Source organism: Sorex fumeus, unplaced genomic scaffold (genome assembly GCF_029834395.1).
Source record: "Sorex fumeus unplaced genomic scaffold, SorFum_2.1 ptg000030l, whole genome shotgun sequence".
Lineage (NCBI taxonomy): Eukaryota > Metazoa > Chordata > Mammalia > Eulipotyphla > Soricidae > Sorex > Sorex fumeus.
In genome coordinates, this window is record NW_026606087.1 from 15,089,867 (window position 1) to 15,098,834 (window position 8,968).

General features: G+C 37.3%; 1 protein-coding gene and 1 pseudogene across 1 annotated transcript; one reads left to right on the forward strand and one right to left on the reverse strand.

The window, feature by feature from the left end:
• Positions 1–878: 878 nt before the first annotated feature.
• Positions 879–1,608, reverse strand: LOC130025359 (ferritin heavy chain-like; annotated as a pseudogene).
• A 5,139-nt stretch (positions 1,609–6,747) lies between these two features.
• On the forward strand, positions 6,748–7,698 carry LOC130025345 (olfactory receptor 51G1). Its single transcript, XM_056116302.1, has one exon. It carries the CDS (start codon positions 6,748–6,750, stop codon positions 7,696–7,698), a length of 951 nt encoding a protein of 316 aa, XP_055972277.1.
• The last annotated feature ends 1,270 nt before the right edge of the window (positions 7,699–8,968 follow it).

The window sequence follows — 8,968 nt, forward strand, 5'->3', positions numbered from 1 at the left end:
CCCTAATAAGTACTTGAAATATATTAGTCCCCTAATAAGTATTTGAAATATACTTTTTATTTATTTCAGTTTATTTTTAAGTTACTAAGAATATGCATGACCACAAAAGAACCAACTAAATTACATCTAAGAACCCCTAGACTTATCGTATGATTTCATTACTTAATCCAGAAAGTAAAGTTTTTAATAATGTATATATATAATTTAAAAATTATTAAAAATGGAATAATTTCATATATATTATAAATAATCAGAATCTTAAAAATAAGCTCTCTGTCTATATTTAAAACTATTCCTATTAAAAGTAAATATTATAAGTCAGAAGGAGAAAAACAAACTTTGGATGAAGTCATTCATACATAAAGAATATAGAGATGCAAAGCATAAGAACTGAAGAACCCAAAGAAGCAAATCCAAGAACTCAGACTATAAAGCTCTGATTACCTAAGCAAAGGAATCAGGTAGATCAAACAGAGAAGAATCCACTGGACTGAAGTAAAGAGACCTTGGTATTTTGATCTCTGGTTTATTAGAGCATTTACTTTGAAAGCTATTATAAGGTTCATAGATATTATGTAAAATCTGTAGAAACATAGAAAAGTAAGAGCTTGATAAATGTCTGGAAATGGTCACTAGCAGAAGTTTCACGTCTCTGATAATTACTCCTCAGCACTGAGCAGAGTCAATGCAAAGGTGCCAAGTGTTGCATCCAAATTTATGGGTGAGGCGAAAAAACACATTCCTCAAGGTGTTTCTTCACACTAATGTTACATAAATCCTTTATTCACATTTTAAAATTGTCTTCATCTTAATCTCATTTTACTTTAAGTAAACCATCAATTTCAATTTGGGCATTCTTTTTTTTGGGGGGGGAGGGAGGTAGCAAATTACTTTATTTGAAGGACCGATACAAATCATAAGACTGAAATAGATGTTTTGGAACTTACAGAAAAGTTCAGGGTAACCCCAACATGCATGTAGTGCCCGGTGGCCCGGAGGTCACCTGCAGCTCGGTGAAGCCAGCTTAGTTAAGGCTTAACTCTCGTTGTCACTGTGACCCAGGGTGTGCTTGTCAAAGAGAAACTCTGCCATGCCAGATTCCGGGGCCCCCATCTTGCGCAGTCTGGTCACGTGGTCACCCAGTTCTTTGATGGCCTTCACATGCTCATCCAGGTAGTGAGTCTCCAGGAAGTCACACAGGTGGGATCATTCTTGTCCATGGCCAGTTTGTGCAGCTCCAGCAGTGACTTATTCATGCTCTTCTCCAAGTGCAATGCGCACTCCACCGCATTCCATTCATTCTCCCATTCGTGATCTGGTTTCTTGATATCCTGAAGGAAAATCCAGCCGCCGCACTGATTCTGCAGCTTCATCAGCTTCTGCGAATGCTCTCTCTCTCTCCTCGTGAGATTGGTGCAGGAAGCATTTGGCGAAGTTCTTCAGAGTCACGTCGTCGCAGTCAAAATAGTAAGACATGGACAGATAGACGTAGGAGGCGTAGAGCTCCAGGTTGATCTGGCGGTTGATGGAGGCCTCCGAGTCCTGGTGGTAGTTCTGGGGCACCTGCGAGGTGGACGCGGTGCTCATCGTGGCGGCTGAGATGGGACGAGGTGACGGTGGCAGTGGTGGTGGCGGTGGTGCAGGACAGGTTGTGAGAGGCCGGCGGGGGCAGAGGGGGAGGGGCAGGGGGCAGGGGACGAGCCCCGGGTTCAGTCCAAGCACTGTTGAAGCAGGAAACCGTGAAGACTGTCTGCGAAGTTCACACAAAGACAGTGCTTAGGGAACCACACAGGGGACCACGCAATGCCAGGAACTGAGCCTGGGCATTCTTTTTCTTTTTATTCATTTATTTGTTTTGCTTTTGGGGGTCATACCCAGCGATGCACAGGGGTTCCTCCTGGCTCTGCACGCAGGAATTATCCCTGCCGGTGCTCGGGGGACCTTATGGGATGTTGGAAATTGAACCCGGGTCCGCTGCAAACACCCTATCTGCTGCTCTATGGCTCCAGCAGTGAGCCTGGGCATTCTTTAAAGTTGCTTTTATTTTGGTATTTCCCTGTTCCTAGTTATACTTCTAATTATTCAATATTATAGATATAGTTCATGTTAATTTCCAATCTGCTTTCCAAATCAGATGTATTACCAATGAAAGGAGACCAGACTTATGTTCTTTCTCTCTGGGCACCCTCTCTCTTGGTGCTCCAAGGAGTACTCATGAGACCCAAGGACGCTACTGGTGATTCTTTAGCAACTGAACTGGCAGTTCAATGTAAGGGCCCAAGGATGCAATACTACTCAGTCTTTATGGATACAGGGATTATGTGAATCATCCTCTGCCCCCCAGTCCCCGGAAACCTCCAAGTTCACACAAGACAGTGCTTAGGGAACCACACAGGGGACCATGCAATGCCAGGAACTGAGCCAACATCAAGCACATGCTAAGTATGTGCCCCACTAGGAGTGATCCCAGGGCACAGAGTCAGGAGTAAACCTCGAGTCTGGTGTGACCCTAAAACCAAAACAAACCCCTCAATTTTACCAGCATCTATGTAAAAACAAAGGTGAGTCCCTTTTCTTAAATATATCAAGATAATCTCTATGACAAATGAAGTAATTTGTCTTAGGTTTCATCGTTGCATAGGTATAAAATATCAGAGGTAAGTCTAGGACCAATTTACATGCTCTCTGAATCAAAACACTTTCCTGCAATAGTGTTCTTATTTTTCTATTTTTTAAAAATAGAGTCTATTACTAGACTTCAATATTGTAACGTAATACATGCTTGATTTTCCCCTTGATCCCTGTTCCTTTTTTGTTTCTTTCCTCAATGCTCAGGGACTGGGGTTCAAAGTTTCACAGCCTCTTGTGGACTCTGTTCTCAACTAATGACTTTCAGAGTTCTTCGGGGACTGTTCAGTCCCAGTTGAGGGCCATATGAGATAAACTACTGGGATCTTCAAAAAGACCCAGCATTTCAGTCAGAAAATATTGTTGAGGCTGAGCTAACATCCATCCTGAGTTCTCACAGGAAGCATGCTGTCCAAGCTCTTTTCTCTCTAGCTTCTGGTGCCCAGGTATGTACTATAAGAAGATTCTCAAAAACTGCAAGGAACACTGATAAAATTAGTCCAAGCACTTCTTTCTCACTCTTAGATGCTTGCTAAAGTTCCACATTAAATCAAATATCTTTTAAGGAGAAAATATATTTAGGAATAAGAGAAGTACATTAATAATTATAGCTCTGGAACTGTGTGTAATACTGGAACAGTCATCTTAGCCATTCAGTCTACTATTCTTCTAGTTGTTTCTATATTAGTTATTATTTTTTAATTAAAAATTCAATATCTACTTCCATAGCCTTAAAATTATGACTATTAAATAGTAAAAAAAGTAAACTTGATAGTTTTTTGCAAAAATAAATTAGTATTCTTGGAATAACTTTTCTCAGGCAGTGATCAACACAGATGATGGTAATGGTAACCATATTTGCATGCAAATATATATAAGGAACATGATTTAAAGGGAGTCACAGTGTCACTGAAATCATTTATTTTTCCTATTTCTGACATATACCCTAGTTATATCCCATTGTCCTAAAAAATTGGAGATGAAGATGAAATTGGTGGCATGTAGTCTAAAGAATAGTCCAGCTAAACTGTTTTGATATAATAATCACAATTTGAGAATTCCTAGAAAGAAAATATACAGCATCTATGCTAAAAACCATCCCATGCACTCATTCAGCAAACTCTTCCAAGTTCCTAATTTGTGCCAGAATTACAAGTCTCTAGCAATACATTAATTCCATTTCTCTAGCAGTAGTTTTTTTTATAGTGATTTTCTTCTTCATACCTGTCACACTTACCCTCTTACCCATACCCAAAATATAATATCCAAGAAATTTATTTGGAAGGGGTGTCACAAAGAGGAGTGTCACAAAGAGGGATATAAATTAAGCAATAAAATTATCTTTTCCTATGTGGACATAAAGGAGCAGAATAGATCACTAAATGGTTATATTATTATTAAAAATAATAATATTTCTCTCAGAAATAGATCAGAGTGAGATGAATGGAAATCAGCTTCCTACAATTTGGCTGGATATGACCAGAAACATAGTTCAGTGGCCAAAGTGTTCTCTTTGCATGCACCTGAACTGGGTCCTATCCCCAGCACTACCTACAGCCTCCTGAGCACTTTTAGGAATGATCCCTGAGAGCAAAGCCAGGAGTAAGTGCTGAACATTACTGAGTATGGCTCAAAATAACATCAACAAGAACAACAACAACAACAAAATTAGAGTTGAACAGATATCTTCACTTAACTGATGGAAAACTTTCTTCCAGAATTTCATGACCTTTCTTAAATATTGTCCTGAATTTCAGAGAAATATTGAATTTTTGTCCTTATTTTTCACAGCTGATCCAAATGTAATGATACTGCTCAGTTCATTTTTTCTTAACTCGTTACCTTAATTTTTCTTCTTTTCTAGCTGACCCTCTTTACAGTTATTATTAATTTTCATTTGAATTCAAATAATAAGATAATCTTATTGTCATACTAATTGCATTTTTTTACTTTAAGAAAACAAAAAATTAAGGAGAGAATGAAAAAAATCAGAATGTACTTTTCTTCTTTCTTTATCTTCAGACAATTAATATTCTTCTACAATAATGAGGAAAAAACTGAAAAAATACCATCAAATTCTCTTCTCTCTTCCTTAAAATATCCTGATATTTAAGATTTATCTAGGAAGAAAATTACCAAAAATATCCACTGATTTTACTTATTCTTATACTGCATATTTAAGATCATATCTTTTCCCAATCCACTGAAATATTTTCTAAAAAAATATGTGTGACCTTGCCTGCTTTAATTGTGTGCAATGCCTGCTTTAAATCCATATCCTAACTACGTAATTTTTGAGTCAGTAATGATAATTTTACATGGTTTATATTATATTCTGTTATTTATTTTCTGTTTCTCTTATTTTTATCTCTTATTTTTTCTGTTTCTCTTGTTTTTTTATCTAGTTATAACGTTATACACTCAAATCCTCAATTAAATCAAAGATCATTAGACACAGGATCCTTTAAACAACATTCATAGTAAATTTTTTTAAGTTCACTTTCAGTGTATATCAAACAGAACTCCAAATTCAGTCTTTCCAACCTGTTCCTCCAAATTAATTGCTATCCATCTATGTTATGCACATTATGGGAAGAGCTATAAATAAGCATGCCACAGTAAATAAAAATCACATTTACATAAAGAAGGGAAATAGAGTAGTATAAGAGCATAATGTTATGTAATTCCATATTGATTGCTTCATATCTTTAATTTTCACTTGAAATAACCCCTTTAAAATTTCTTATATATCAGGCCAAATAAACTCCATCGGCTTCTATCATAAAAATGAAATAACAATATTTTTATTTTCTAATTGACTTCTTAAAATTTGTTTGACTCCCAAATGTACTGGTGGTCAGAAAAAATGGTATTAAAAAATAATATAAACTCTGCTATATACTGTCATGGCTTGAATGCTATCATCAATCTTATTTGCCCTCTTCACTTACTAGGTTACCATCTCTCTTCATCAATGCATTAATTTTTTTCATTAAATATAGCCTATTTTATTGAATTGTAAGGATTGAATAATATAAATATAAATAAGGTAATTAAGGAGATGATGGAAATTTATTCAATGGATATAGGGTGTTTTACCTCTTAATGCATGCAGTTAACACTATAATAGTCACACTGTATTAGACTATTATACACAAAACCACCTACATACTATGGCTTACAATAAATGAAAATACATAACAATTTTAAAGACATAAGTAAAAAACTCCATTTTTAGATATTACAAGGATGGGTCTATATTAGTGACACTCAGACATAGAGGCAGAATTTAGTCTTGGAGTCTTAGGATTTATTTTCTAATAATAGCTAAATATTAGAGCTACCCGTGGCCATTTCAAGTTTCTCTTTGTTATTTACTTTTCATATTTGATGTGCCTTTTCTCAACATTTCCATATTAAGCCCCAAATTTTAACTTTTTAGAACTCTCTTTCTACCTTTTAGAACTAAGCCCTAGAGAAATTTTCTAAGATTTGTTTCCTGAGGTCACAGAACACCTTTTTAAAAGATATTAATTACTCCAAACTTCAGTTTTGTTCTCCATCATCTTCCTCCTTAGCTTTATGTAGACTCAAGAAAGGCAACATTCTCAAAGACTTTAACATTTACACAGCATTTCCTCTGTATCTGCCTGTAGATTCGATATTTCAAAAGTAAGCAAAATACCAGGAATATATTGAAAAACATGTAATACACCTAATCCAAGTGTAGATAGGTGCTGTAGAAGACAAAGTTTTGAAGCACTGATTTCTTGTAGGCTCTACATATTTTGGTTATTGAATTGGAATGTTTTTCTTTTCAGAGAAAACACATTTAAAAGTTTCCTTCTGAGATGATATCATTAAGCCATTGAGAGTTCAATATTTTTGATATACCACCAAATGGATAAACCATAATGTACTTCTTGGCTCTAAAATTATGTTACATAAGAGTCCCTCCTAGATGCTTCTATTAGATCAGATACCATAATTCTTTCCGATATTTTTCTGGACCATTCTAACTCACAGGCTCCAGGACACACAGGTGAGTGAGAATTCAGAATTGCCACTCTAAGAATTTTGTTCTTTATTGCAGATTGCTGAATCTAAGATTATAAAGCCATGACAATCTTTTACAACAGCAGCCTAGAAAAAGCCACTTTCTTCTTGACAGGCTTCCAAGGTCTGGAAGATTACCACGGCTGGATCTCTATTCCTTTCTGCTCAATCTACTTGACAGTTATTGTAGGAAATGTTACCATCCTCCATGTCATCCGTACTGATGCTACCCTCCATGAACCTATGTACTATTTCTTGGCCATGTTGGCCCTCACGGACTTGGGTCTTTGCCTTTCTACACTTACCACTGTGCTGGGTATCTTCTGGTTTGATTTCCGAGAGATAGGCATACCTGCCTGTTTCATGCAGCTCTTCTTCATCCATACTCTGTCCCTTGTGGAGTCCTCGGTTCTATTATCCATGTCCATCGACCGCTATGTTGCCATCTGCAATCCGCTGCGTTATTCCACCGTCTTGACACCTGCACGCATTATCAAGATGGGCCTGGGCTCGTTGTTTAGAAGTGCATTGCTCATCCTCCCCCTGCCATTCCTTCTTAAACGCTTCCATTATTGCCGCACCCATGTGCTGGCTCATGCCTATTGTCTGCACCTCGAGATCATGAAGCTGGCCTGCTCTAGCATCATTGTCAATCATATCTATGGACTCTTTGTTGTAGCCTGCACTGTGGGTGTGGACTCATTGCTCATTTTCCTTTCTTATGCTCTTATCCTCCGCACTGTTCTAAGCATTGCTTCCCGACAGGAGAGACTTCGGGCACTCAATACCTGTGTTTCCCACATTTGTGCTGTGCTCCTGTTCTATATCCCCATGATTGGATTGTCTCTGGTACATCGCTTTGGGGAACATCTTCCTCGTATTGTACACCTTCTCATGTCTTACGTATATCTGTTGGTACCACCTCTCATGAACCCTATAGTTTATAGCATCAAGACCAAACAAATCCGCCAGCGCATTGTTAAGAAGTTTGAGTTTATGAAATCATTGAAGTGAATGTTTTTGATACTGGGCTTTAGGGAAGGTGTGAAATAAAACCCAAACATTAATTGTAAACAGTAATTAAAGTTCGGGATAACATTCACCATCTAAGTAATTAATCAAGATCTTGGTTCTTACTTTGAGTTATCTTGGGATAAAAAGGTGAGAGAAAGGCTTACACACTTACTAGTTTTTGTAATATGTTTAACTCATATCGGTGTCCATTCATACTAGAAAACACACATACATAGAGAGTTGGGAAGGGGATAGAGTAGAAAGATAAAATTGCATGAAAGGTTGAATATATATGGGTTGAATAGATCTATATGTAAATGAACCAATTAAAAGATAATTATAAGGAATTATAAGGGTCTTATTCTTTTGAGGAGAATTTTTTTTGGAGAAAAGAAATGTCTCTCATCAGCTTTTGTGATTTCATTGATCTTATCGCTTTACTTCAATATAGAATAAGTTATGGATAAGTAACTTGCAGAAAATTGAAGAAAAATAAGCACATGTTGTGTATGATTCTAAAGTTTCTCTCCAGAGTCAAAAGCATGGGATCTTCTATGAATAGCAGATAATCCACATCCTTCATTGTATTGAACATTTTAGTTCAGCTAAATTCTGTGCTTGGCTTTTAATTACCATTGTCTTTCTTTTCTGGCCAACTCAAGGGAATTATACATTCTTAGATACAACTGTCACTTCTGTGAATCTCTGTCGAAATTGTTGGCTTTGTGGACTCCTTGGTTTTGATCTTCACAACCTATCTAATGTTCTTGTTACCTTAAGATTAAATCACTTTGATGTTATAAATACCTTCCTCATTCAGTTATTCTTCATTCATGGTTTTTCCCTTTTGAAATTTTGAGTCCCTTCACAAAGACCTTGACAACTGGGAAGTCATTTCTTTTCCATTGAGATATGACACATTGTGCACTGCTTTCAGAGTGCACTGTTTCCTCTAGGAGCCTGACCCTCAGTCTTTTCCTAAGAGCCTTCCTAAAATGATTCCCTTATTGCGGGGTAAAGCGCTGACTCATCTATCTGGGTTACAGGAACAACGGCCTTTCCCGTTGCATCAACTACTTTTATACCCCACTTGCACCACATTGTGCTGGAGCTATAGCAAAGCGGGTAGGGCATTTGCCTTGCACGTGACCGACTCAGGTTTGATTCCTCAGTCCCTCTTGGACAGCCCAGCAAGCTACCAAGAGTATCCCACCCACAAGGCAGAGCCTGGCAAGCTCCCTGTGGCGTATTCGATATGCCAAAAACAATA

What these genes read in the sequence shown, in the direction of transcription:
- LOC130025345 (XM_056116302.1), top strand. Translation starts at nt 6,748, where the DNA reads ATGACAATCTTTTACAACAGCAGCCTAGAAAAAGCCACTTTCTTCTTG.